Source organism: Brassica napus, chromosome C3 (genome assembly GCF_020379485.1).
Source record: "Brassica napus cultivar Da-Ae chromosome C3, Da-Ae, whole genome shotgun sequence".
NCBI lineage: Eukaryota > Viridiplantae > Streptophyta > Magnoliopsida > Brassicales > Brassicaceae > Brassica > Brassica napus.
Window position 1 is genome coordinate 15,752,172 of NC_063446.1, and position 26,762 is coordinate 15,778,933.

At 39.2% G+C, this 26,762-nt stretch overlaps 6 protein-coding genes, 1 long non-coding RNA gene and 1 pseudogene across 10 annotated transcripts; 3 read left to right on the forward strand and 5 right to left on the reverse strand.

Moving 5' to 3' along the window:
• Nucleotides 1-1,150: 1,150 nt before the first annotated feature.
• On the reverse strand, nucleotides 1,151-4,165 carry LOC106429608 (SKP1-like protein 20). Of its 4 annotated transcripts, none has more exons than XM_048752703.1 (9): nucleotides 3,969-4,165; nucleotides 3,320-3,519; nucleotides 2,893-3,117; nucleotides 2,628-2,828; nucleotides 2,432-2,542; nucleotides 2,279-2,348; nucleotides 1,662-1,896; nucleotides 1,472-1,587; nucleotides 1,151-1,404 (listed from the first exon to the last, which is right to left on the reverse strand). In XM_048752703.1, the coding sequence occupies exons 2-9, from the start codon at nucleotides 3,428-3,430 to the stop codon at nucleotides 1,322-1,324; spliced, it is 1,152 nt and encodes a 383-aa protein (XP_048608660.1). In that variant the 5' UTR covers nucleotides 3,431-3,519; nucleotides 3,969-4,165; the 3' UTR covers nucleotides 1,151-1,321. The 4 variants fall into 4 exon arrangements, with proteins under 4 accessions (XP_048608660.1, XP_013725813.2, XP_013725811.2 ...); XM_013870359.3 differs by having other exon boundaries at nucleotides 1,151-1,384; nucleotides 3,320-3,403; nucleotides 3,969-4,163; XM_013870357.3 differs by having other exon boundaries at nucleotides 1,151-1,384; nucleotides 3,969-4,163.
• A 2,787-nt stretch (nucleotides 4,166-6,952) lies between these two features.
• LOC106429621 (aquaporin PIP1-2-like) lies at nucleotides 6,953-8,742 on the forward strand. Its single transcript, XM_013870370.3, has 4 exons — nucleotides 6,953-7,388; nucleotides 7,876-8,171; nucleotides 8,263-8,403; nucleotides 8,492-8,742. The coding sequence occupies exons 1-4, from the start codon at nucleotides 7,061-7,063 to the stop codon at nucleotides 8,585-8,587; spliced, it is 861 nt and encodes a 286-aa protein (XP_013725824.2). The 5' UTR covers nucleotides 6,953-7,060; the 3' UTR covers nucleotides 8,588-8,742.
• A 10-nt stretch (nucleotides 8,743-8,752) lies between these two features.
• Nucleotides 8,753-9,968, reverse strand: LOC106429622. The gene is made up of 3 exons (XM_013870372.3): nucleotides 9,370-9,968; nucleotides 9,167-9,295; nucleotides 8,753-9,085 (listed from the first exon to the last, which is right to left on the reverse strand). The coding sequence occupies exons 1-3, from the start codon at nucleotides 9,685-9,687 to the stop codon at nucleotides 8,906-8,908; spliced, it is 627 nt and encodes a 208-aa protein (XP_013725826.2). The 5' UTR covers nucleotides 9,688-9,968; the 3' UTR covers nucleotides 8,753-8,905.
• A 35-nt stretch (nucleotides 9,969-10,003) lies between these two features.
• On the forward strand, nucleotides 10,004-26,749 carry LOC106429620 (ATP-dependent helicase BRM). The gene is given in 25 exon segments (XM_048752701.1): nucleotides 10,004-10,299; nucleotides 10,388-10,545; nucleotides 10,697-11,054; nucleotides 11,057-11,916; nucleotides 12,042-13,349; nucleotides 13,464-13,576; nucleotides 13,794-13,881; nucleotides 13,980-14,066; nucleotides 14,179-14,271; nucleotides 14,546-14,629; nucleotides 14,714-14,917; nucleotides 15,021-15,263; nucleotides 15,336-15,834; nucleotides 23,910-23,957; nucleotides 23,960-24,007; nucleotides 24,010-24,804; nucleotides 24,807-24,955; nucleotides 25,037-25,071; nucleotides 25,073-25,158; nucleotides 25,161-25,522; nucleotides 25,635-25,880; nucleotides 25,972-26,005; nucleotides 26,008-26,251; nucleotides 26,253-26,454; nucleotides 26,457-26,749. Coding segments are annotated over 24 exon segments (6,465 nt in total). The 5' UTR covers nucleotides 10,004-10,299; nucleotides 10,388-10,404; the 3' UTR covers nucleotides 26,595-26,749.
• On the forward strand, nucleotides 16,524-18,667 carry LOC125584345 (ATP-dependent helicase BRM-like). Its single transcript, XM_048752702.1, has 4 exons — nucleotides 16,524-16,882; nucleotides 16,965-17,453; nucleotides 17,566-17,814; nucleotides 17,905-18,667. Exons 1-4 carry the CDS (start codon nucleotides 16,802-16,804, stop codon nucleotides 18,451-18,453), a joined length of 1,368 nt encoding a protein of 455 aa, XP_048608659.1. The 5' UTR covers nucleotides 16,524-16,801; the 3' UTR covers nucleotides 18,454-18,667.
• LOC125584351 lies at nucleotides 18,874-20,156 on the reverse strand (annotated as a pseudogene).
• Nucleotides 21,345-22,054, reverse strand: LOC125584353. The gene is made up of 3 exons (XR_007321302.1): nucleotides 21,994-22,054; nucleotides 21,700-21,839; nucleotides 21,345-21,624 (listed from the first exon to the last, which is right to left on the reverse strand). It is a non-coding gene; the product is annotated as an uncharacterized LOC125584353 (long non-coding RNA).
• On the reverse strand, nucleotides 22,975-23,958 carry LOC125584352 (U-box domain-containing protein 54-like). The gene is made up of 4 exons (XM_048752707.1): nucleotides 23,825-23,958; nucleotides 23,633-23,734; nucleotides 23,350-23,515; nucleotides 22,975-23,272 (listed from the first exon to the last, which is right to left on the reverse strand). Exons 2-4 carry the CDS (start codon nucleotides 23,728-23,730, stop codon nucleotides 23,075-23,077), a joined length of 462 nt encoding a protein of 153 aa, XP_048608664.1. The 5' UTR covers nucleotides 23,731-23,734; nucleotides 23,825-23,958; the 3' UTR covers nucleotides 22,975-23,074.
• Nucleotides 26,750-26,762: the final 13 nt, after the last annotated feature.

The window sequence follows — 26,762 nt, forward strand, 5'->3', positions numbered from 1 at the left end:
AGAAAAAATTATAGATAAAGAAAGTATTTTTATTACTTTGATAGTTTATTTTTGTTATGTAAAAATATGTTTTAAACGGAGTATTACTATTTTGTAAACTTTTTTTAATGAAATCATATTATATATACATATATTTTCGTTTTTTTTTTAACTTTATAAGTGTTTCCTTTTTTTATTATATATGTTATTTGAATTTTTTAAAAAGAAACAAAATAAAAATTAATAATAGTATTTAAATTTAATATTTTTAATTCATTAAGGATAGCTCTAAATAACTGTTGTAAGAAATTAAAATAAGTGGGACATGTAGGAAACTGAGTTATCAAATAATATAATAGAAATAGATTTTTTAAAAATATCCAATATATGTTGCTAAAGGCATCTCCTTCTCCATTCCATTTTTTCCTTTAAAATAGAGTAAAAGTGAATATAGAGTAAGAAATGCTCCAACCCAACTTCATATATCACTCCATAATAAAATTTACTCCATAAATGAAGTAATTTATTTTTTGTTTGTTCATCACTCCATTATAGAGTGGAAAATGAAGCGGAAAATGGAGTAGAGTTTTAGCAATTTTACTCTATTTTCACTTTTACTCTATTTCGGAGGAAAAAATGAAATTTTACATCGGAGATGCTTTAAGAAATTCGTTAGAGTTTTTCCCATTGCGCGTGCCCTAAACCTCCTCTCGGCTCAAAAATCTCCTTAGTTTATTCAAAATCAACCAACAAAGATAATTGACTGTACTTGTCAGATGTCTGACTAATCCTGTTAACAATGTTTTAGCATTACTTGTGGTTGTTAACCTCAGTGATCACTTCCTTCCCATTCTGAATATTGAACTTCACCTTTTCAATTCTAATTAACCACTTGAGCAAAATAAAGAACAAGAATTTCATAACCAAATTATCATTATCATCTTGACACTGCTTGCTCGGCCATCTCTTGTACTTTTGTTGGTAGAGCAAACCAAATTACACAATTGATCTTTGAACAATGTGACTATGTAGATGTTATGTTTTTCTTTAGCCTATTGGATCTTATCATATTAAAGTCTGGTTTATTCTCTTCTGTGGCTTGTGAGCTCTGATGCTAAAACAATGGAACATGTCTTCCTTATTTGGCTTGTGAGTTCATATAAACACAAACTGAAACAAGAATTAAACTAATATAGAATTGGACTCTGAATTGGATACACCAACAAAAATACTCAAAACGTGGTTTTACAAATAAAAGGATCAATCATTACAAAGTAAAGAAATCAAGTCAAAACTGCATCTACTTCAGCAACTGGTGAACCATTCTCTCTCTCCTATTTTCTCATATAACCAACCAAAACTGTGCCAAGCCATTGAATTCATCAATTGTATCCTGAAGATTAACCTTCACATCCAAACCATACCCTATCAGTTCAACTCAAAATTACGATAGAAGTGAAGATGATATGCTGCCAAAGAAGAGATATCATACCTATATGCCGTCTTGTAGTCCCGTTGCCGTTCATGGAAAAGTGAACAGGCCTTCTTACTTGTCCTTGCGATCCAACCCAATTGGAGTTCAATCTTCGAGCAAAATCTTCTACCTCTCTGTATATATTTTCACTATGTAAGAATAAGGAAAACAATCGTGGCCACAGGTTTTGTATTAACAGGAATCTTACCTATCAAGCATTTCCTTCATGGCTGGATCCATTTCATCATCTGAATCTCCATCTTCAGACCCGGCCTTTGGCGTAAAGATGTCATCTTCCGTACTAGGTAAGTTGGGTACCTCTACCTCTCTCGTGATGGATCCAGTCTCTTCGGCTCCTTCTTTTTCATTTGAGGAAACAATCTTCTGGTCCTTCTTTTTCTTGTTCTTCTTCTTTCCCTTTGACGTCTTTACTACCTTGGCATCTGAGAAACAGAACTTTCCTTACTTCCAATGAGGCCTTCAAAAGGAAGTAGAATAGAGGAACGAGAGGACTAAGAAACAACACAAACATAAATTCACACGGGAAACAATCTATAGGTGTACTTCTTGCACAAAAATGAAGTTGATAGATATGCAACGAGACAGCAGCATAGACGATGACTATTTTATCTCAGGCAGTAAGTAAAAAGAGAATAGTCAATCAACAAAAGTATACATCATTGAATTAACACACAGTTCTAGACATGAACTACAATGTGGTGGTACAATGTTAAATAGATAACTAAGAGTGGCTAAAGAAGAAACAGAACAAAAAGAAAGGATTCTATGAAGTCAGAAAACCAGAGTAAGATCAAAGCAAAGTACCTCCGCCGTTTATAAACGATACCAGGTCATCCACAGAACGTTCGTCCACATGTTCTTCAACCTCAACATTCTAAAACATGGAAAACCCCAACTTAATAAGCTAGTGAAAGAGCTCAACTTCATTCAATAGCCTAAACAAGTAAAATAACATACCTGCAATCTCTCTCCTTCTTTTAGCTCCTTTCTTTTCTTTGCGTTCAATCTGTTCAGTAGTCGAATCCCTGGATCATCCATTGTGTTCTTCAGAGGCAATAATCTCTCCTCCTGGATAAAAAATCATTAAAAGGTGGTCAAAAAGAAAAGCAGAAGGAGGAGACAAAATCCTACTAAGGGATGATCTATGACATACGTCAGTAAGGTGACTAAGGTCATCAGGAAAATTAAGTATCTCTCTCATCTCCTCAGGGGTTTTTCCTTCCATGCTTCGTCCAAGTGTGCGACAAGTAAGATCAACCAACGGCTTCAGCTGTAAACTGCCAGCGGCTGAGGCCAACTCACGTAGCATCGTTGTGTCCATCCGGATGAATTTTTGATCATAAGTTTTTCGTTCCTAAAGAGCAGATAAATTAGATGCATTGAAAGAGGCCAGATCGACATGGAAATATTATACAAACCTTGTTTGAACGTCCATGCACTAGATGAAATCTACAGTAATCAAGAATCAAGCTGAGCGTAGCTTGATTTACTTGCTGTGGAAGCGATATTGGATGATTCTTAGAAGTTCCAACACCCTTGCATACGACCTCTTGACATATCATGGGAAAGAAGATCGCAATCTCTTTTTCCACTAGGTGAATTGAACCATCAGCAGTTTTAAGCCAGATGTAGGACTGCATCATCTGAATCCATGACAGAGTAAAAACTAGTTTTATTTTTGGAGCAAGGTGCACAATGCATTTAGTCAAGAACTATACTTACTCACAATATCTAACAACCATCACAACCTTAAACAATACTAGCCAGATCATTGACATCTATGTGAAACAGTGCTTAACAAAAATTGGCTATCAACAGAAAAAAAGAAAGAAAGAAAATTTTCACCTCTCGTTGCATGATGGCCAGATAACTTTCTGACATTGGTAATGGATTAGATGACCCAGGCACTGTATTGGTGCTATTAGGCTCCTTAAAAATGAAATGATAGTTGCACATTCAGATCCAAGAAATAGGAGACACACCCTACTATACAATGCCTCTGTTTGCTTCAAAAACTTGAAGCTCTCTCTCTTCGGGATAAAAAACTAGCCAAGTAGATGACGATCTTAAGCAAATATATATCCACCAAACAAGTAAAAGAAAGGCACAACATATAAATCTAATAGAGAGAGAGAGAGATTAACCGCTCCAGCAAAAATAAATACTTTTAATAACATAATCGTCTTCTTAATGGTTTCGTAATCTCAAAAGGAATCAACTCTTTGGCAAAGAATCATCTCCCCTTTAATGCCAAACACACAAAAGATTTTGAACCAAAGAAGATCCAATTCAATCAAGAAACCAAAAGTAACAACCCTAAACAAAAGAATATAAGCATGAAAACGGAACTACAACTCAAGAAAGTGAAATCTAAGCTTGATTATACCAATAACACAATCAAACACGTAAGAGTGTAGAGATTATACAGAACATGCAATCTACCGATTTGAGCTCTTTTGGAACGAAGAAGAGTCATCTAATAAACCCGCCGTACCTTAAAGTTGAGATTAAGAAATGGAAGTTTACTAGCGGCGGAGGGGATTTCAATCTGACGGTGGCGAGCGGGAGAGGCTAGTTAGTTCGTCGAGTTATCGGAAACGAAATCAATGGTTGGTTAGTCTCCGGTTCAACTCAGTGGACTGGTGTAGTGAGTGGCTCGGCTCGAGTTGTGTTATGTTAGTTCGTCGCTTGGATGATTTATATATTTTTCTCGCTAATTTTTATTTATTTATTATGTGAAAAAATGATTTTTCTCAATTACCAGACCCGCCGCAGATGGATCTTGAGTGGGGGTTTGTGGACTCAAATGTCAGCCCATTCAAAATTGTCGTTTAATATAGCCCAAAGTATGGGCCAATATTTAAAGGGCTCGAATCTTTTTACATGGATTAACTAAAACTGTTATGTGGAAAACAAAAATATTTAAAGGGCTCGAATCTTTTCACATGGATTAACTAAAAGGAGAATTTGTGAAATAACTGAAAAAAAAAACAAAAATTAGATTTTTATAGAGAGGGACGAGACAAATAGGAAGGAAAAGGAAGAGAGAAAAGAGGAATTTGTTTACTTAGCTAATTTGAGTTTTTTGTTTGGTTATGGAATGCAATTTCCCTTTAACTAAAAACAAAAATAAGCCTCCTAAGAGCATCATTGGTGGTAAGATATTCATATGGATATCTCAGTAAAATAAATATGATATAGTTATCTTATTAAATTTTAAACAAAAAGAGTGTTTAAACCATTAATATAAAGACAGGTGTTATTTGGAGGGGTTTTTGAATATTTTTTTTGAGTCTCTAATGAAAATATCCATCTCATCTATTTCATCTGTTTTAATTAATTTTTAGATTTGTTTAATGGGAGAAACCGGTTAAGTTATCCTCAACGAGGGTGTTCTAAGTGGAGGTCAGGTGGGAGAGTAACGCCACGGAAATAATAGGAGTGGGCATGACATAATTGCACCTTTGATGAAGAAACCATCAAAATAAAATAGGGAAGAATGATTAATATTGGTCTCTGACTGTGACAAGTTTTTGGGGGTGGCTTGGTCGGTTTTGTAGACGTAAGTTCGTGCCACGTGTCCTTTTATCCATGGAATGGACGGCTTGGAATCATGGACTTGAGAATATTCTCATATCAAATCCAAACAAATTACAACCTTCTCGAATTTATTTCTTCGCTAAAGTTAGAAGCTATGGCTTCTTCGTCAAAGTACGTAGCAAAAACATAATAAACAATTGCGAATCCGTAGGAATAACAATAGTAGATAGTATTTAATTAAACACGTTGAATAATATATATGAAGGATCGATTATTATATTTTTTCTTCATTTTCCGAATACATGGAAAACATAATGGTGTAGAATGGGTTGAAAATATGTAATACGAATTCTTCAGAATTTTTGTGGATGTCAAAAAAATGTTGCAAACCCGATATTACCATACGATCTACAGTTTATTTAACCAAAAATCAGTCACAAGGATAAAAGCAAGATGGTGTACACCTCACTCATGATTTTAATTTCTATGAGATATATGGCATACATGTTAGTGATTTAGAAATTCAGTATATGGCATACATTAGTATCAAACTTATCAAAATTAATTAATCTTATGCCACAAACCAGATTTGACACGAGGATTTTCAGTCATATGTTTGACCAATTGAGTTATCCTGACCATTATCAAAACATATGAGATGACTGTTTTTTCCGACGATATGAACAAATTTAAATTGATGTGTCGATATCAACAATAACTTATTATTTTGATGAATCAGTTCTCGGGACAAGAAGATTATGCAAAGACTTCCTTTCCGTATATGAGCTTGGTTGGTTAATGGAGTTTGGGTGATAAAAGAAAGCGAATTTTGGTATCTCTGAGTAGAAGAAAACAGCATATGTGTAGTAGGACATCAAAGCAACGAGGCAACCATTATTGTTCAAATGTTCACAGCTTTTTTTTCTTTTGGCTTAAACGTTGCTGTCTTTCCTTTTTGGCATATAGTGGATTGCAGCCCAATATTACACAGCCCCAATCTTCTTCGTTCATTCCACTCATATGTATATATGCCATTTACACATTAATGGTTGATGGTTTGCATGCTGTCTATATATGCCATTTACACATTAATGCTTGATGGTTTGCATGCTGCATGTATATACAGTTTTTGAGCTACTAGTTATATATTTACCCATATTAATTGATCTATGGATGAATTTAGAAATTTCAGTTAAACAATATACAGGTCTCATCTGGCATGGTTATTACCATCACTCCTAACTTTGATTATGTTGCACAATTAGTATTCTTATGAGATTGTACTTAGAAAACAAGAAGAAAATGTTATAGATTTTACACCAAAAAGCAAGTTAACCTTGGTTTCTTAGCCTGATTTGACATTTTTTTTTAAATAATTTTCTGGTAAAAAACAGATTCTTATATCTCTTATTGAAAGACAGCTCTTAGTTTTTATTAGTTTTATAATTAAAAAAAGCTAATAACCGTATTTTAACCGAAGTTAAGAATTCCAGTTAAGAGACCGGAGTTAATAATGGTGTTAGTGCATCCTACTCATGACAAAAGTCCAAATAAACCGCCCGTTTATCTCAACCACAACTTTTTCATCCTTTCACTTTTAATATTTTATTAGAGTTTTCAGTATTCTTTTTGTCATATTTTTTTCTTTTCGACTCTTTTTTGTCATAATCAACATTCATAAAAGACATAATTCGAAAAATAACTATCCACATTATCTACATATAAAAGTCATTTGATTAGAGAACACAAAACAGCTGGAAAGCGTAATTTGAAACTCTGGCAACAGAATATAATTATCATTAATCAATAATTAGTATTATCAGCAACAAAGATGATAACGTTAATTATATCATGAAATTAAACTAAGCAATTAACAAAGTAACTATCACCGTGTTTTAATTAATTTTATTTCCATTTGTTTGCATTATCTTCCAGCTTCAGCTCCGTCACTATAAAACCACCACTCACTGCTTCTCTGCATCTCTGCAACACATTATTACACACTCATCTAGAGAGAGAGAGAGAGAAGAAGAAGAAACTCAAGAGATGGAAGGCAAGGAAGAAGATGTTAGAGTCGGAGCTAACAAATTCCCCGAGAGACAACCCATCGGAACATCGGCTCAGAGCGACAAAGACTACAAGGAGCCGCCTCCTGCGCCGTTGTTCGAGCCCGGCGAGCTCGCTTCGTGGTCCTTCTGGAGAGCCGGAATCGCCGAGTTCATCGCCACGTTTCTCTTTCTTTACATAACTGTGTTGACCGTCATGGGTGTGAAGAGGTCACCGAGCATGTGTGCTTCCGTCGGAATCCAAGGCATCGCTTGGGCTTTCGGTGGTATGATCTTCGCTCTCGTCTACTGTACCGCTGGTGTCTCCGGTAAGTCACCACCACACTCCAGATTCTCCGATCTAACGGTTTCTAGTTTCTTCAGATAGATAGATGGTAGCTATGTTAGTTCTTCCGTTTCAAAATGTTTTTTTATAGGAAAAATTTGTTTCAAGAAAATATATTTATACATTTTAATGCATTTTTATTATGAAATAATGGTAAACTGTATATTTTTATAAATTTAATTATGTTTAGCGAAATTTGATTGGATAAAATTTCTGGGAAATATTTAATCCGAAAATATTGTATTTATAATTAAAATTTATAATGTTTTCATGCTGAAAATTTGAAAACATACTATCTTTTTGAAAGAGAGAGTATGAAACTGAGGAGCATCAAAGTTTCAAACTTTCGATCTGCAGTTGTCGTAATAACGCTTTGTGTTGTGTTTATGCAACTAAGGAGCAGTTAAAACTTTGAACTTTCTATTTATAGATGTTGTAATAACGATTTGTGTTGTGTAATGACCTCTCAGGTGGACACATCAACCCAGCAGTCACATTCGGTCTGTTCTTGGCTCGGAAGCTTTCACTCACACGAGCTGTGTACTATATAGTGATGCAGTGCTTAGGAGCCATCTGTGGAGCCGGTGTGGTCAAGGGGTTCCAACCAAAGCGGTACCAAGCTCTAGGAGGTGGAGCTAACACCGTAGCTCCTGGCTACACCAAAGGAAGTGGTCTCGGTGCTGAGATTATTGGAACCTTTGTGCTAGTTTACACCGTCTTCTCCGCAACTGACGCTAAGAGAAACGCTCGTGACTCTCATGTTCCTGTAAGTTGTACAAAAAAAGAGACAGGACTTTTGTGGTGTTATGTTGGATTAGGATAAGAATGCTTAATTGTTTTTTTTTGGAATTGGACAGATTCTTGCACCTCTCCCAATCGGATTCGCTGTGTTCTTGGTCCACTTGGCAACCATCCCCATCACTGGAACTGGAATCAACCCAGCAAGAAGTCTTGGAGCTGCAATCATCTTCAACAAGGACAACGCTTGGGACGACCATGTGAGTTTTCCACTTCTTACCAACAAATTACATTTGGATTTGGGATCACTGGTTTACTAAAGTCTTTGTTTCATTCTTTGTTCTCTAGTGGGTCTTTTGGGTTGGACCATTCATCGGTGCTGCACTTGCTGCTCTTTACCACGTGATAGTCATCAGAGCCATCCCATTCAAGTCCAGAAGCTGATTGAGTTACTCTTTAAAAAATATGTTCCCTTAGTTTGCTTTCTTTTGTGAATGTACTACTTGTGTGAAACATCGTGTGTATGTGTTGCTGCTCTACATTGCCTGATGCAGACTCTTATATAATGGAACGACATTCCCCTGAAAAAGTTTGTAATATCTCCTCGTCTTTCCAAATGATTTCTATAATTGGAACGTTCTAGGCAGGCATTTATCTTGAAACAAAGCGGAACAACATAGTTAACGTATTAGCTTACAATCTGCTACAGAGACAAAATCCTATCTGGTTAATGAACCAAAAATATTTACTGGCCGTATAGGCCTATAGTTCATCCTTGGTAACATCATTCTTGCTCGTATCACCATCTTTATCATCCTTGCTTTGCTTAGCTTGAAGTTTTTCAAAGACATCATCAAGAGGAGGATCCCCAGGTCTTCGAAACTCTTGTTTCCCTATCTTAACCTCATAAGCCTCTTCTTGGCTCAGCACAAACTCCCTTAGCTAAATTCAAAATCAATTGCACATCTCAAGATCTGTTACTAATCCGGTAAATAAAGTTGACAACATTTTTTTTATCATTACCTCAGTCACTTCCTTCCCGTTCTGCATATTGAACATCACCGTGCTTCGATCCACGGCCATGAATCTCACTCCTAACCCGCCTGTTCTCAGAACTTTCGTCCATCTCATAGCAATCTCCACCACCATATCCTGATGGTCAATTTTTTTTTAAAAAAAACTCACGACTTTTTCAATCACATGAATGGATTCGTCGTTTTGTCTACCTTAGTTCGGTGGACTCCTAACCGGAGCTTGACGAATCCGACGACCGGTGCAAAAGTCCGTTTAGCCATTTCCTCTTGGATCTGATCGAATCCCATGTCGGAGAAATCCGGAGGCGGATCGAACTCCGGCGTCGCTGTTTCGCTCCCCCACTGTTTCCATGATTCGTCTTCTTCATTGTCTTCCACGTCGTCAAGATCGTCGGTGATCTCGATCCGTCGCTTCCCTGCTTCGACAGATCCGTACGAGAACAGAAGAAACACGAGGCAAAAGAGTAGAGTAACAAAATAGGAGCGAATCATCTTCTCCATGGGAATCATATACGGCGAAGCGAGACGGCAACGGTACTTCTATATCAGTTGGGGAAAGATGAGTAACGACATAAACTGAAATCTTCTCGCCGTTTCCTTCTTTTATAAACGAAAGGCGTGTCGTGTTATATGCGTCAATACGATAAGCATGTAAATGCTGGAAGGAAAAAACGACACGGCGTTTTCACCTTTGTGGTATTCGACGCAAATATCACGCAGTTTGCGTGTTCCAACAGTATCAAGACCGTGGGGCCCACCAAAATAAAGTAAAAAATCAGATTAATACGTCTCAGAAAAAAAAAAAATCAAAAAGGAAGAGGGAAGTAAATCAGCAGCAGCTAGGGTTTGACTGCGAGAAATTTCTGATCGCGTGAGTTTGTGAATCAATCATCGAATCCGTGGATTTCGCTTATCGAAAAGCGCCCCACAAAGGATCTGGTTTTATACCTTTGCATCCCGCAACTTTCGCTTCTCTCAGATTAACCCTCCCCACAAAAAATTCGATGCAAATCTGGAGAGAGAGAGAGTGTGTGTGTGTGTGTGACAACCACTGAGTGTGTGCGTGCCTTTTCGAACGTTGGCGTGTTTGCTTCTGCTTCTCGATTATTATTTTTTGGTTTGGTAGGGGTTTTTCAACTTTTTATTTTTTCTTCTTCTTCTTCTTATTGTGAGTTTGAAGAATTTGGGTTTGATTGTGTTCGAGTGTTAGGTTCTTTGTCGAATTGTATGCAATCTGGAGGCAGTGGTGGAGGGCCCGCCCGGAATCCGGGCATGGGTCCCGGTGGTCGGACCAACTCCACGTCATCTGCTGCGTCTCCGTCTTCTTCGTCTTCTTCTGTGCAACAGCAGCAGCTGGCATCTAGGCAGGTAAAGGATTCTGAAAGTGGATTTGGTTCGTTTAGAGGAGTACGATACTCTCTCTTTAGTTATTTGTTAGTGTTTACCTCCAGCCTCTTTGAAGTACGTGTGTTGTTTATCAGCGCCGCTGATAAATTAATGTGTTTTTTTTATATGGCAGCAACATCAGCTGAGAAACTCAGAGGGAAATGATGGCATGTTTGCGTATCATGCTGGTGGGATGATGGGAGGTGGCAGCTTTGGTTCTCCCTCTGGCTCTATGCGACAGCCTCAGCAACCTAGGAAGTTCTTTGACTCTCCTCAACTACAGCAGCAACATGGTGAGGGCCAGCAAAGTATTAATCCAATGCAGCAAGCCTATATTCAGTTTGCTTTACAAGCTCAGCAACAAAAGGCACATCAGCAAGCTAGAATGGGAATTATGATGGGTTCTTCAAAGGATCAAGATGCACGGATGGGTGTGTTGAATATGCAGGAAATGATGCCCATGCAGACATCTAATATGGCCCAGGCCTCGTCGCTAGGCCATCGGGTGAACAGCTTGCTCACGGTGAAAGGCAGATGGGTTCAGGTCCTCAACAAAGGAACGAAACAAAACCTCATCCTCAGCAGGCTGGAACGGGGCAACTAATGCCTGGAAATATCATAAGGCCAATGCAGGCACCACAGGCGATGCAGGGTGTCAATAACATGGGATCCAACCAACTCGCACATTCACAGCAGTGGCAGGCGATGCAGACATGGGCGCGTGAGCGTAATATTGATCTCTCACATCCTGCTAACGCCAACCAGATGTCGCACATACTTCAGGCAAGAATGGCTGCCCAACAGAAAGCTATTGAAGGCAATGTGGCTTCACAGTCACCAGCTATGCCAGTCTCTAGCCAGCCGGTTTCATCTTCAGCGGTTCCAGGTGAGAATTCACCTCGTGCTAACTCTGCTAGTGATTTCTCTGGGCAGTCAGGAGGACCAGCGAAGGCCAGACATGCAAACTCATTTGCCTCGACTTCCAGTCCCAGAATGGTGAACCCTGCTGCGAGTCCCTTCTCCCAAGGGAGAGATAATCCTATGTATCCTCGACATTTAGCGCAGCCTACAAATGGGGTGCAGTCAGGAAATTCCCTGCAGACGTCTGCAAATGACGCACATGTTCTGGATCAGAAAAAACGTTTAGGTTCTTCTGAAAATTTGCAGATGCAACAGCCTAGGCAGCTAAATGCACCGACTCCAAATCTAGCAGCTCCATCTGATGCTGGCCCACTCAGTAATTCTTCCCGTCAGAGTGGACAGGGGACCCAACAAGCACAACAGCGATCAGGGTTTACTAAACAACAACTTCATGTTCTCAAAGCCCAGATACTTGCATTTAGGCGTTTGAAGGTTTTCCAGCTGTCTTTTCCTCATTTGTTTCTATTATGTATATGTTGCTGGGGATTTATCACTGCCGTCATTTACGGTTCTGCAATTCACGCTCATTGATTATCTTTTTTCTTTTTACTTGACAGAAAGGAGAAGGTTCTTTGCCTCAGGAGCTTCTTAAAGCTATTGCCCCACCACCGCTTGAACTGCAGACGCAGAGGCAAGTTTCTCCTGTGAGGTTACAAGTTCAGGATAGATCTACAGACAAAACTGTAGAAGACCAAGCAAGGTTGCTGGAGTCTGGAAAAGAGTCTCAGGCTGCTGCTTCTTCAAATGGACAGATATTTTCTAAAGAGGAAGAGAATCTTAGAGATACAGAAGTACCTTTGGCGAAGAGCCACAGCCAATTATTTCAAAACCGGGGAAAAGAACCTGCTTCTATTGATGCGGTTACGAAACTGGAGCAACAAACTGATGTATTTCCTGTTAAGTCAGACCAAGGAGCAGAGGCTAGTACTCAACAGACTCCTAGAAGTGATTCTAATGCTGATAAGGGAAAAGCTGTTGCATCTGATGGAGACCAATCTAATGTTCCTTCACAAGCAAACACTCCCCAGCAGCACAAGGATACAGCCTCTGCCAGGAAATATCATGGACCGTTGTTTGATTTTCCCTTTTTCACTCGAAAACATGACTCTTATGGGTCTGCAACAGCCAATGCTAATAACAATCTCACGTTGGCATATGATATTAAAGATCTGATTTGTGAAGAAGGTGCAGAGTTCTTTAATAAGAAAAGAGCAGACAGTTTGAAGAAGATAAATGGTCTACTAGCAAAAAATTTGGAAAGGAAAAGGATTAGGCCTGATCTTGTTTTGCGGCTTCAAATTGAAGAGAAAAAGCTTAGGCTACGGGATCTTCAGTCTCGTGTTAGAGATGAAGTGGATCGACAGCAACAGGAGATAATGTCCATGCCTGATAGGCCATACCGTAAATTTGTGAGGTTGTGTGAACGTCAACGCCTTGAAATGAATAGACAAGTATTGGCCAGCCAGAAAGCTGTTAGAGAGAAGCAGCTGAAAACCATTTTTCAGTGGCGTAAGAAACTCCTTGAGGCTCACTGGGCTATACGTGATGCACGCACTGCTCGTAACAGGGGAGTGGCCAAATACCATGAAAAGATGTTGAGAGAGTTCTCAAAGAGAAAAGATGATGGCCGGAACAAAAGGATGGAGGCCTTGAAAAACAATGATGTAGAAAGGTACAGGGAGATGTTGTTGGAACAGCAAACAAATATACCTGGTGATGCTGCTGAAAGATATGCTGTTCTCTCTTCATTTTTGACCCAAACCGAAGATTATCTCCATAAACTTGGAGGTAAGATTACTGCCACAAAGAATCAACAGGAAGTGGAGGAGGCAGCGAATGCTGCAGCAGTTGCAGCTAGATTGCAGGTATGCATACTGCTTTCTCTACGCCACTTCTATTTTTCCCGTACTCCCTGTAGATAACTCTACAAATTCAGCTTAAATGTTGACTATGCTTATCTGTTTCTGTTCTTGATGCAGGGCCTGTCAGAAGAGGAGGTCAGGGCAGCAGCTGCTTGTGCTCGGGAAGAAGTTGTGATCAGAAATAGATTTATGGAAATGAATGCGCCAAAAGATAATTCATCTGTCAACAAGTAAGTCATTACTCACCAAAAATAATTTAGACGGGGAAATAGCAAAGTACTAGTTGTTACTCATAATTTATCAGCCAATACAACTGTGTGCTTAAAAAGTTCATGCTTATCTGTAAAATACCGACACTTAGACTGTACACGACGTACAATAAGCAATAGTCTCCTTGGATGCTGTCTTTAGAATGTTCTTTACCCGTTTTGTTATGTCTTTCGCTAGGTATTATACTCTGGCTCATGCTGTAAACGAACTGGTTGTGAGACAACCTTCAATGCTTCAAGCTGGAACTTTGCGCGATTACCAGCTGGTATCTCCTTCATCCAGACTCTATGTATTGTGAATTTCTTTTTTTCTGTTGTGCCACATGTTGCTGGTTTCTAAGGCTTTCCGCTCGGTGTCATTCAGGTTGGATTGCAATGGATGCTCTCGTTGTATAATAACAAATTAAATGGGATCTTGGCTGATGAGATGGGTCTTGGAAAAACTGTGCAGGTTAAGTCTGCTCTCAGTTTTCAGGAACTCCTGGATTTACTTTACTTTTGCCTTTGGCGAGCAATGCATTATACTTTGTCGGCGCTGATTGTTTTCAGTCTTCGCCGTGCAGGTAATGGCACTGATTGCTTACCTTATGGAGTTTAAGGGCAATTATGGACCACATCTCATCATCGTTCCCAATGCTGTTCTAGTGAACTGGAAGGTTTGTGTTTTCTACAAGGCCTCGCCTATAATTTTTCACAGAAACCCTGCATCAGCTTATAACCAGTGTTTTTTTCGAGACGAGACCGCAAGTCTCTAACTCATAGTTACTCAACTCACTTCTCCAATACCCCACAAATCTCTTTATCCTTTTTTTCTTAACGTTTACTCTAGAGAGCTAGCTGTTAGTTGTGGTGACATGGCCATCTCCGGTTGGTCAGCTCTTCTGTGTTCCTTTGAATGCTTATCAGCATTTGCTATCTTTTCTTTTGCAGAGTGAACTCCATACTTGGCTGCCATCTGTTTCATGCATATATTATGTTGGTACAAAGGATCAACGTTCAAAATTGTTCGCTCAGGTAATTTTAAAAAAAAAGCTGTGTTTACTCCAGATTTTGTTTTGAAATTGTTGATTGACACATCCCCTGGTCTCATAAACACAGGAAGTTTGCGCCATGAAGTTCAATGTCCTCGTTACAACTTATGAGTTCATTATGTATGATCGATCAAAACTCTCAAAAGTTGATTGGAAATACATCATAATTGATGAAGCACAACGGATGAAGGACAGAGAGTCTGTTTTGGCCCGAGATCTTGACCGGTACCGCTGCCAACGGAGATTACTTCTCACTGGGACACCTTTACAGGTTGGTAACAGTACATCTAACAACTAAAAACCAAGATTCTTTGAGTTTTCATATTATGTTTAGTAAATAGATGAATCTTATTGTGCTTTTATTAAATCTGTAGAACGATCTGAAAGAGCTTTGGTCATTATTGAATCTGCTCCTTCCTGATGTCTTTGACAATCGAAAAGCATTTCATGATTGGTTCGCGCAACCCTTTCAAAGAGAAGGTCCTGCGCATAATATAGAGGATGACTGGCTGGAAACTGAGAAAAAGGTCATTGTCATTCACAGGCTTCATCAAATTTTAGAGCCGTTCATGCTTAGACGTCGTGTTGAGGATGTTGAAGGTTCACTTCCCCCTAAGGTAGGTTCTGTGATATTAGCTGCCGTTATATTTTCGCCTAGATGATTCTTCTGATAATGCTTTCGGCTGCAGGTTTCCGTAGTTTTAAGATGTAGAATGTCTGCTATACAGAGTGCCGTTTATGATTGGATTAAAGCTACCGGAACTCTAAGAGTTGATCCAGACGATGAAAAACTTAGGGCTCAGAAGAGTTCGATCTACCAAGCCAAGATATACAGAACTTTAAATAATAGGTGCATGGAGTTGAGGAAAACATGTAATCATCCTTTGCTCAATTATCCATATTTCAATGATCTTTCCAAGGATTTTCTCGTGAGGTCATGTGGAAAATTGTGGATTCTGGATAGAATTCTTATAAAGCTACAGAGGACAGGCCATCGGGTGTTGCTCTTCAGTACGATGACGAAACTCCTTGATATCTTGGAAGAGTATTTGCAATGGCGGAGGCTTGTATACAGAAGAATAGATGGGACTACCAGCCTGGAAGATCGGGAATCAGCTATTGTGGATTTCAATGATCCTGATACTGATTGTTTTATTTTCCTGCTTAGTATACGTGCAGCTGGAAGGGGTCTCAACCTTCAGACTGCTGACACAGTTGTGATATATGATCCGGATCCAAACCCCAAGAATGAGGAACAAGCAGTTGCCAGAGCCCATCGTATTGGGCAGACAAGGGAAGTAAAAGTAATTTATATGGAGGCAGTTGTTGAAAAATTTTCCAGCCATCAAAAGGAGGACGAGCTTAGAAGCGGTGGTTCAATAGACGTAGAGGATGACTTGGCTGGGAAAGACCGGTATATAGGATCTATTGAGGGTCTCATAAGGAATAATATTCAACAGTACAAGATCGACATGGCTGATGAAGTCATTAATGCTGGGCGTTTTGACCAAAGGACGACTCATGAAGAGCGGCGTATGACATTGGAGACTTTATTGCATGATGAAGAGAGATATCAAGAAACTGTCCATGATGTACCTTCTCTCCATGAGGTGAACAGGATGATTGCCAGAAGCGAGGAGGAAGTGGAGTTATTTGATCAGGTGGATGAAGAATTTGACTGGACCGAGGAGATGACTTCTCATGAGCAGGTGCCTAAGTGGCTTCGAGCTAGCACCAGAGAGGTGAATACTACCGTTGCTGATTTGTCTAAGAAACCGTCAAAGAACATGTTATCAAGCAGTAATCTCATCGTGCAAACTGCTGGGCCTGGAGGTGAGAGAAAAAGGGGGCGGCCCAAGAGCAAAAAGATTAACTACAAGGAAATTGAAGATGACATTGGAGGATACTCTGAGGAAAGCTCTGAGGAAAGGAACATTGATTCTGGGAATGAAGAAGAGGGAGACATTGAACAATTTGATGATGATGAACTAACTGGTGCTCTTGGTAATCACCAAACCAACAAAGACGAATCTGATGGGGAGAACCCTGTCCGCGGTTATGATTATCCTCAGCGGTCTGGTTGTTATAAAAAAATACTCCACGGGATGATGCTGGTTCTTCAGGATCTTCGCCAGAAAGTCATAGATCGAAAGAGATGGCTTCTCCAGTTTCTTCACGAAAGTTTGGCTCTTTGTCTGCATTGGACACTAGGCCAGGTTCTGTCTCAAAAAGACTGGTAGGCACCTGATCTTGTCTCGCAGGCCTCTCTACTTATTTATAGTTTGTGTAATTTTTGCTTCTTTAATTTTGTTGAACAGGTGGATGATACAGAAGATGGGGAAATAGCAGCATCGGGGGATTCTCACATAGATCTCCAACGATCAGGAAGTTGGGCCCATGAACGTGATGAAGGGGAAGAACAGGTTTTGCAACCTACAATAAAGCGGAAACGGAGTATTCGTCTAAGACCCCGTCAAACAGGAGAAAGAATAGACGGTACTGATATGCCTCCAGCTCAGCCATTGCAAGTCAATCCTAGCTATCGATCAAAATTGAGGACAGTTGTTGACTCGCATGGTTCAAGACAAGAACAGAGTGATTCATCCTCGAGACTTAGGAGTTTACCTGGAAAGAAGATAGCTAATACTTCCAAGCTTCATGTATCATCACCAAAATCTGGTAGATTGAATACCACACAGCTTCCCCTGGAGGACAACACTGAAGCTGCCAGAGAAACATGGGATGGAACTAGTCCTATTGGCTCTTCAAATGCAGGTGCAAGAATGTCCCACAACATACAGAAACGGGTATGTTCTGTCAAATAGAATAAGATTTCATTGCATTCTCTTATATTGTCGATGTTTCAGTAAATCTATTTTGTATGGTTGGTCTGAACTCACCCATTGCTTGCATGTGCAGTGCAAAACGGTCATTAGCAAACTCCAAAGGAGAATCGACAAAGAAGGTCAGCAGATTGTGCCTATGCTGACAAATTTGTGGAAGAGAATTCAGACTGGTTATGCAGCTGGAGGTGTAAATAATCTTTTGGAACTGCGAGAGATAGATCACCGGTTAGAAAGGCTAGAGTACGCAGGGGTTATGGAACTCGCATCTGACGTGCAGTATATGCTAAGGGGAGCAATGCAGTTCTATGGATTCTCGCACGAGGTTTAGTTTTTGCAGCTCTTTGGATTTTGTGTTTTTGATATATATAATAAGCCAATGGGTTTTAATAAAGGTGGAAAAAATCTTGCGCAGGTGAGATCTGAAGCAAGGAAGGTTCACAACCTGTTCTTTGATCTACTGAAAATGTCTTTTCCAGATTCAGATTTCCGGGAAGCAAGGAATGCACTTTCCTTCTCTGGACCAACCCCAACGTTGGTATCTACACTGTCCCCAAGAACAGTAGGTATTAGTCAGGGTAAGAAGCAAAAGCCGGTTAATGAAGAGGAACCGGAGCCGAGCTCTCCTCAGAGACCTCAACAACGAGAGAATTCAAGGATCAGAGTACAGATACCTCAGAAAGAAACGAAGCTTGGCGGGACATCAAGCCACAACGACGACTCTCCAATTTTAGCTCATCCAGGGGAACTAGTAATCTGCAAGAAGAAGAGGAAAGACAGAGAAAAGTCTGCGCCGAGAACCAGAACCGCCGGCTCAAGCAGCCCGGTGTCACCACCAGCAATGGTGGGTCGTGGTCTTAAAAGTCCTGTGTCTGGTTCAGGTACAAGGGAGACAAGGCTAGCACAGCAGCAAAGATGGCCAAACCAAGGCACTCATCCAAAACAACAGCGGTGCGGCTGGTGATTCAGTGGGATGGGCTAATCCGGTGAAGAGGTTAAGGACATTCTGGTAAAAGAAGGCCGAGCCATTTATAGACAGATTAAGCCTCCTTTATCTTTAGTGCTTAGAGTGATATGTAATGTGGCAATTGAAAGCAATGTAGACTCGCTTGTAAACAAATATAATTCTCTAGATCTCCTTTCCTGGTATGTTTCTATTTAGAAGAATGTCCTTTTGTCCGCAGTATCCTTCCATCTTTAGATATGTTCCTTGTAAAAAAACAATATGTGAGGATTAGAACAAACAAAATGAGATGGGTTCATTTTAAATTGTTGTAAGACTGCAAATTGGTACACAATGTTATTTACATTTGAAGCAAAGAGAGTTTCAATGATCCTAAAGAATTAAACTTGTTTACACATTTACAGAGGAAAGTTTTTTTCTCCTCCCATGCAATGAACATGAATGGTTTATAATTTTGGAAATAAACTAAATTTAAAGTACAAAGAAAGATTTGATATTGTAACGAAGTCATCAAGGATCGGCTTTTCCAGCAACTTCATCGTTGTCATCGGAGTCTGAACCACGTTCGCTCATGCTATCATCATCATCGTCATCACTTGAGATCTCCTCAGGTGCTCCAATGTCCTCTGGTTTAGCATACCTCTTGCAGTATTCTTGAAATGTCCAAGATACCAATGTGTCAATGAGAGGTTGAATAGAATAGAGAGAAGCAAGTTGGAAGAAGAGTGAGTGAGATGAACCTTTGACTTTCAGTTCATAGGCAGGACGGTCACGCATCAAGAGAGAGGCAGCTTCACCATTGAAAGGATCAGATGGGTTTGGATATAGAAGCAGTTGAGGAAGGAATGACTCGAAGACATTGATAAGATCTGATTAAACAAAACAGATCAAGTTTAGTGGATGCAATCATCATCAAGACACAGAGGAGATATATATATATAAATTACCAAACATTGGACTCCATGTCTGGTTTATTACATCTAAGCAAACTGCGCCAGAACTGCAATAAGCATATATAGGTTGAGAGAGTGATCAAGATTGGTAAATGATAAGCTCAGTGACTTACGATTCATCAACATTGGGGTGATAAATTTGTTAACGAAACCAACAGAAGGAGATTTGTAAGGATAAGCGTCAGGGAGTTCGACTTTGATCTTCCAAACACCTCCCTCATAAAGACCTTCACACAACAAACAACAACAAAGAGATAGATCCCAATTCAGTTCTTACTACATAGAGGAGATGATGAATCTATGAAGACTCTTATTCTATCAACATAGCTTATGAGGAATGTTGACAAGAACAAATCAAAGAGTTTTTGTTGGGAGGGATTACTGTCAGTGGGGCCATGGAAAGTGACATAGAACATATGCAAATCGTCGTTGACAGTATCCACTTTGTAATCACTCATCATCCTGATTGATACAAGAAGAAGGAAGACATATATATGAATAAGAAGAGATCATCATCATCAACAGATCCAATATATATATTAAAAAGAAAAGAGCCAAATCGAGAGATAAATTCGATGAACTAGAAGATAGAGAATTGAGCACATACAATTTCATCATGTCCATCTCTCGGCGTTTGCTCGGCGAAGCCATGTCCGATTCTCTTTTCTTCTTCTTCTGGTTTGATAGAGAGAGAGAAGAAAATGATTCTATGAGACAATGAAATGGACATTTGCCTTATTATCATCTGTCCTTTTTTTTTTTTTTTACTCTTTTAATTAAGAGTCAAATACGTTACCTCTTTTTATTATTTTAAACATTAATATCTGATTATTGACTAATATCTGATTATTGACTAATTATATCACAACAAGCCAAAAAACATATTATAGTATTTTCTCCTATTTATTCTGTTTTTTTTTCTTTTTTGCATAATTCCTATTTATTCTGTTGTCAAATATTACGTTAGTCACTACTCTCAGTTACCCGAATAGTAGAGATGTCTGATCAATTTTATCACTGCAACAATAAAATATAGGCTGTTTCCTTATTTTTCTGTTTTTCTGTTTATGTTATGTATCTCTTATCTTAGTTTTGAATTAATTATTTTAAAAAAAAAGCTGATTAATATACGTTTCAGTTGGAAAAAAATAAATATTGCCCTCGGTTGTAGTGGATTGAACTGTAACTGAGGATTTTTTATATTAAAACAAAATTGATAAATACGTAATAATAATATATATATATATATATTAACTGAAAATATTATATTTAGTTGCCCCCATTACATTTATCATTTCTGGTGACCGCGTTTATTCTTATTAACAAATTTGTAATTAATTAAACAAGATAAACAATGTGCGAAAAAAAAGACATGATAGATGATAAGTGGCATCTTGTCTTAATCTTATCCACTGTTGCCGTGAGGCCCTTAACAACTAAGGATTAGTACATTAATTATACTTATACAATCGTATACAAATCAAACTCTCGACTCATTAATAGTTTCCATTTATACTGAACATTTCTTATTCAGAGGCAAATGAACCTTTGAACGAATATTTATCAGAATACAAGGGAGACTTTCTAAGAAGAATGATGGTGGATAAGTGATATTTTTATAACCAAAAGGACGAAGACTTATTGCAAAAGAAATGTGAGCGATAACTTAAGACGAGTTACGATTGTTGAAGAAGACGTGTCGACAATAAATTATGTTTCTTTGTCCTTTTTCGTGAAAACTATTTACGTGTCCTTTTTCTTAGCACACCATTAGCAAAACATATGGTCCATATCAACACTAATAATCTGTTTTCGTATGATTGTATTTGTATCACAACTCGGGCCGAGAACCTGGGGCCCTTGACTATGAGGGTTTTCTTGGGTTTCCTTTATGGGCGGATGTGTAAACAATGGCCCAGGGTTATGACTTAGTGTGTGTGAAGTTTTTATAGAAGTCTTTTGCTTCCGGGGTTGGATCCTCATTCGCTGTTGTTATCTACGCATTAAGTTTAAGTTATGATAACCGATAATTTCTTTCTCATTTGTATCACCGTGTGACTACATATTCAGTCAGTGAAGTTGTTCTCGCAAGCCCAAAATCACCAATCTTGAGCTCGTGTTTCGAGTTAAGCAGCACGTTGCTTGGCCTTAGATCACGATGTAATATGTTGGCTGAGTGCACGTACTTGAGTCCTCTTAAGAGCTGGTATACAATGAACTGTAAAAAGGAAGTTAAGTAAATAATGAATAAAGATCATACCAGAGAGTTCTGATAAGATCAGATTAGACTTACACGGGCATTGATCATGGCTTAAGGTTTGGTTAGAACGTAGGATTCGCTGAAGATCAGTGTCCATTAACTCATAGACAATGTAGACATCGTTGAGAGATATCTCGTTGCGGAGGTCTTACAATATCTTTGATGGCTATGACCTGAAGAATCAAACCAAGGCCTGAAGATGAGAAGATTAAATAACGAACAGAGGAACAGATATTCCTCTGTTTATCTCGTTCTTGAAGATCAATAGACTACCAAAAATATAGATAAAGAAAATAAATATGAGAAATGATGAATAAGGTTTTTTACATTCTCATGATCCATATGCCTGAGAAGCTTGATTTCATGTAGAGTTTCTCTTAGCATGAATAATTTATCAAAAGCATTACCGATCTTTTTAATGGCCACCTTCTCTCCATTCACTGAGTTCACCGCAGCACTGAGACTCAAGAATAAAGAACCAATGAGCATTCAAAAAGAAGAAGGCTTTGGTGAGAAGAAGAGAGCTTACCAGACGATACCACAAGCGCCTCTACCAATGGGACATACTTTCTTGAAACTTCAAAGAGCTGTCCATAAACGTTGTACTGAATATAACGGCCTCCGTGTGTAGGTACAACTTTGATGCAATGGTCGGTAGAATAGAACTAGAGCTTGATTCTCCTCCAGACATGATGCAATGAATCAGACCAAGAACCAGAGAGAGAGACGAAGAAGGCGGCTTTGTTGAAGTTCTCTAAATCCATGTGAAGAGAAAGAAGCTTTTTTTATCAACTGTAAAAGATCTCTCTCTCTCAAGTGACTCGTGAGTGAGTGAGTCTAAAGAGCATGAAAAATTACGTACTTGTATGGGTCACAAGAAGTAGTGTCACTCTGTTTTGCTCAATACTGCAAATTTCATGTGTTACTACTAATTGCACCAATCTATCAATCATTTCTGATTTTTTTTGGTAAAATAATCATTTCTGATTTGATTTGATCCTTTGATTTAAATTGGTTTATAGAAAGATTAGATATTTTGGAAAAAAGAGCTTAGATCTTTATGACCAACAATGTTGGTATCTAATAGTAGAGCAAAGAATTAATTCCATTGTGTTTCATGCTTAAACAACATTTGGTCCAAACTACATTTGATAAGATTTTTTTTTCAAGTTGGTTAACTGAGAAATGTTAAATAGACAGTTATACGACTGACAGTTCTACATACACTATAAATATTGACTTCTAATTACATCACGCTAAGAGGTCATCTGAAGGTATTATATCATATATATTGTTTTTTTTTTTTTGAAAAAGGCATATATCATATATATTGTTCTCACAAAGAGATTCCAAACTCACAATATAATCGACATTTAAATTTATCTCCAACTATATATATATATATATATCAATGTTTATAATTTGGATGGTGCTGCAGCCAGTCCTTGATGAGTGAACGAAGAGTGTAGTTTGGGGTAAGATCGCGATGAGCGAGCCTTGCTCCTGTGTTTGGCGACGTATTATTCCCTATATTTAGCCAGTATCTGATATTCTTGGCCTCGTACGTGAAACCATCAGCAGCCACATGAGGATCTCTCATTATGTCCTAAACCAATATCAATTTATGATGAGCCAACCATTGCATAGTATTTCAAGATGCAGAGGTGGTTTTGAATCCCTAACCTTTGAAATGGGACAAAGATAATCTTCGGGAGCACAGTCTGCTTCGCTCCCATTGCTTACAGAATGATCTTTATCTGGATCGTTTCCTTTGTTTGGGTTCTGAGTTGAAGTATGGAGTTCTGTGAACGAATCCGATGGATTTCCAAGGTCTTCGAAACTTCCTTCTCTATTAAACCGAAAAACAAAACAGAACAAAAGTGTGACAATTAATACCTTTAAAGAGTAGTATAGACACACACACACACACACAAACAAAAAAAACAAGTGTAATCCTCAAACTTACCTTGTCTTGATTAGTTTCCCTTTGCAGATGAACCAAATTTTACAGCGAGTAGGTGCATGTTGACTCACGTACTCTGCTTTTCTAGATGTGATAGACATTCCCCTGCATTATTAAAGAGATGTTATTATTTCTGTATTAATTTTTTTTCAAAATCTCAAGAACATATACATACAAAAATCGAATTTTATTTACCTGGAATAATGAGGACTTGTGGATTTCAATGATCCTGATACTGATTGTTTTATTTTCCTGCTTAGTATACGTGCAGCTGGAAGGGGTCTCAACCTTCAGACTGCTGACACAGTTGTGATATATGATCCGGATCCAACCCCAAGAATGAGGAACAAGCAGTTGCCAGAGCCCATCGTATTGGGCAGACAGGGAAGTAAAAGTAATTTATATGGAGGCAGTTGTTGAAAAGTTTTCCAGCCATCAAAAGGAGGACGAGCTTAGAAGCGGTGGTTCAATAGACGTAGAGGATGACTTGGCTGGGAAAGACCGGTATATAGGATCTATTGAGGGTCTCATAAGGAATAATATTCAACAGTACAAGATCGACATGGCTGATGAAGTCATTAATGCTGGGCGTTTTGACCAAAGGACGACTCATGAAGAGCGGCGTATGACATTGGAGACTTTATTGCATGATGAAGAGAGATATCAAGAAACTGTCCATGATGTACCTTCTCTCCATGAGGTGAACAGGATGATTGCCAGAAGCGAGGAGGAAGTTGAGTTATTTGATCAGATGGATGAAGAATTTGACTGGACCGAGGAGATGACTTCTCATGAGCAGGTGCCTAAGTGGCTTCGAGCTAGCACCAGAGAGGTGAATACTACCGTTGCTGATTTGTCTAAGAAACCGTCAAAGAACATGTTATCAAGCAGTAATCTCATCGTGCAAACTGCTGGGCCTGGAGGTGAGAGAAAAAGGGGGCGGCCCAAGAGCAAAAAGATTAACTACAAGGAAATTGAAGATGACATTGGAGGATACTCTGAGGAAAGCTCTGAGGAAAGGAACATTGATTCTGGGAATGAAGAAGAGGGAGACATTGAACAATTTGATGATGATGAACTAACTGGTGCTCTTGATAATCACCAAACCAACAAAGACGAATCTGATGGGGAGAACCCTGTCCGCGGTTATGATTATCCTCAGCGGTCTGGTTGTTATAAAAAAATACTCCACGGGATGATGCTGGTTCTTCAGGATCTTCGCCAGAAAGTCATAGATCGAAAGAGATGGCTTCTCCAGTTTCTTCACGAAAGTTTGGCTCTTTGTCTGCATTGGACACTAGGCCAGGTTCTGTCTCAAAAAGACTGGTAGGCACCTGATCTTGTCTCGCAGGCCTCTCTACTTATTTATAGTTTGTGTAATTTTTGCTTCTTTATTTTGTTGAACAGGTGGATGATACAGAAGATGGGGAAATAGCAGCATCGGGATTCTCACATAGATCTCCAACGATCAGGAAGTTGGGCCCATGAACGTGATGAAGGGGAAGAACAGGTTTTGCAACCTACAATAAAGCGAAACGGAGTATTCGTCTAAGACCCCGTCAAACAGGAGAAAGAATAGACGGTACTGATATGCCTCCAGCTCAGCCATTGCAAGTCAATCCTAGCTATCGATCAAAATTGAGGACAGTTGTTGACTCGCATGGTTCAAGACAAGAACAGAGTGATTCATCCTCGAGACTTAGGAGTTTACCTGGAAAGAAGATAGCTAATACTTCCAAGCTTCATGTATCATCACCAAAATCTGGTAGATTGAATACCACACAGCTTCCCCTGGAGGACAACACTGAAGCTGCCAGAGAAACATGGGATGGAACTAGTCCTATTGGCTCTTCAAATGCAGGTGCAAGAATGTCCCACAACATACAGAAACGGGTATGTTCTGTCAAATAGAATAAGATTTCATTGCATTCTCTTATATTGTCGATGTTTCAGTAAATCTATTTTGTATGGTTGGTCTGAACTCACCCATTGCTTGCATGTGCAGTGCAAAACGGTCATTAGCAAACTCCAAAGGAGAATCGACAAAGAAGGTCAGCAGATTGTGCCTATGCTGACAAATTTGTGGAAGAGAATTCAGACTGGTTATGCAGCTGGAGGTGTAAATAATCTTTTGGAACTGCGAGAGATAGATCACCGGTTAGAAAGGCTAGAGTACGCAGGGTTATGGAACTCGCATCTGACGTGCAGTATGCTAAGGGGAGCAATGCAGTTCTATGGATTCTCGCACGAGGTTTAGTTTTTGCAGCTCTTTGGATTTTGTGTTTTTGATATATATAAATAAGCCAATGGGTTTTAATAAAGGTGGAAAAAATCTTGCGCAGGTGAGATCTGAAGCAAGGAAGGTTCACAACCTGTTCTTGATCTACTGAAAATGTCTTTTCCAGATTCAGATTTCCGGGAAGCAAGGAATGCACTTTCCTTCTCTGGACCAACCCCAACGTTGGTATCTACACTGTCCCCAAGAACAGTAGGTATTAGTCAGGGTAAGAAGCAAAAGCCGGTTAATGAAGAGGAACCGGAGCCGAGCTCTCCTCAGAGACCTCAACAACGAGAGAATTCAAGGATCAGAGTACAGATACCTCAGAAAAAACGAAGCTTGGCGGACATCAAGCCACAACGACGACTCTCCAATTTTAGCTCATCCAGGGGAACTAGTAATCTGCAAGAAGAAGAGGAAAGACAGAGAAAAGTCTGCGCCGAGAACCAGAACCGCCGGCTCAAGCAGCCCGTGTCACCACCAGCAATGGTGGGGTCGTGGTCTTAAAAGTCCTGTGTCTGGTTCAGGTACAAGGGAGACAAGGCTAGCACAGCACAGCAGCAAAGATGGCCAAACCAAGGCACTCATCCAAACAACAGCGGTGCGGCTGGTGATTCAGTGGGATGGGCTAATCCGGTGAAGAGGTTAAGGACAGATTCTGGTAAAAGAAGGCCGAGCCATTTATAGACAGATTAAGCCTCCTTTATCTTTAGTGCTTAGAGGTGTGATATGTAATGTGGCAATTGAAAGCAATGTAGACTCGCTTGTAAACAAATAATAATTCTCTAGATCTCCTTTCCTGGTATGTTTCTATTTAGAAGAATGTCCTTTTGTCCGCAGTATCCTTCCATCTTT

What these genes read in the sequence shown, in the direction of transcription:
- LOC106429608 (XM_048752703.1), bottom strand. Translation starts at nt 3,430, where the DNA reads ATGTGCAACTATCATTTCATTTTTAAGGAGCCTAATAGCACCAATACA. An exon ending in ACCTTAGTCACCTTACTGAC is followed by an intron (nt 2,543 to 2,627) that starts GTATGTCATAGA and finishes TTTTTTATCCAG; the next exon opens with GAGGAGAGATTATTGCCTCT. An exon ending in ATCGTTTATAAACGGCGGAG is followed by an intron (nt 1,897 to 2,278) that starts GTACTTTGCTTT and finishes TCTGTTTCTCAG; the next exon opens with ATGCCAAGGTAGTAAAGACG.
- LOC125584345 (XM_048752702.1), top strand. Translation starts at nt 16,802, where the DNA reads ATGGCTTCTCCAGTTTCTTCACGAAAGTTTGGCTCTTTGTCTGCATTG. An exon ending in CCCACAACATACAGAAACGG is followed by an intron (nt 17,454 to 17,565) that starts GTATGTTCTGTC and finishes TTGCATGTGCAG; the next exon opens with TGCAAAACGGTCATTAGCAA. An exon ending in TCTATGGATTCTCGCACGAG is followed by an intron (nt 17,815 to 17,904) that starts GTTTAGTTTTTG and finishes AATCTTGCGCAG; the next exon opens with GTGAGATCTGAAGCAAGGAA.
- LOC106429621 (XM_013870370.3), top strand. Translation starts at nt 7,061, where the DNA reads ATGGAAGGCAAGGAAGAAGATGTTAGAGTCGGAGCTAACAAATTCCCC. An exon ending in CTGTACCGCTGGTGTCTCCG is followed by an intron (nt 7,389 to 7,875) that starts GTAAGTCACCAC and finishes ATGACCTCTCAG; the next exon opens with GTGGACACATCAACCCAGCA. An exon ending in CTCGTGACTCTCATGTTCCT is followed by an intron (nt 8,172 to 8,262) that starts GTAAGTTGTACA and finishes GGAATTGGACAG; the next exon opens with ATTCTTGCACCTCTCCCAAT.
- LOC125584352 (XM_048752707.1), bottom strand. Translation starts at nt 23,730, where the DNA reads ATGTCTATCACATCTAGAAAAGCAGAGTACGTGAGTCAACATGCACCT. An exon ending in GGGAAACTAATCAAGACAAG is followed by an intron (nt 23,516 to 23,632) that starts GTAAGTTTGAGG and finishes TCGGTTTAATAG; the next exon opens with AGAAGGAAGTTTCGAAGACC. An exon ending in ATCTTTGTCCCATTTCAAAG is followed by an intron (nt 23,273 to 23,349) that starts GTTAGGGATTCA and finishes ATATTGGTTTAG; the next exon opens with GACATAATGAGAGATCCTCA.
- LOC106429622 (XM_013870372.3), bottom strand. Translation starts at nt 9,687, where the DNA reads ATGATTCCCATGGAGAAGATGATTCGCTCCTATTTTGTTACTCTACTC. An exon ending in TAGGAGTCCACCGAACTAAG is followed by an intron (nt 9,296 to 9,369) that starts GTAGACAAAACG and finishes ATTGACCATCAG; the next exon opens with GATATGGTGGTGGAGATTGC. An exon ending in ACGGGAAGGAAGTGACTGAG is followed by an intron (nt 9,086 to 9,166) that starts GTAATGATAAAA and finishes TTTTGAATTTAG; the next exon opens with CTAAGGGAGTTTGTGCTGAG.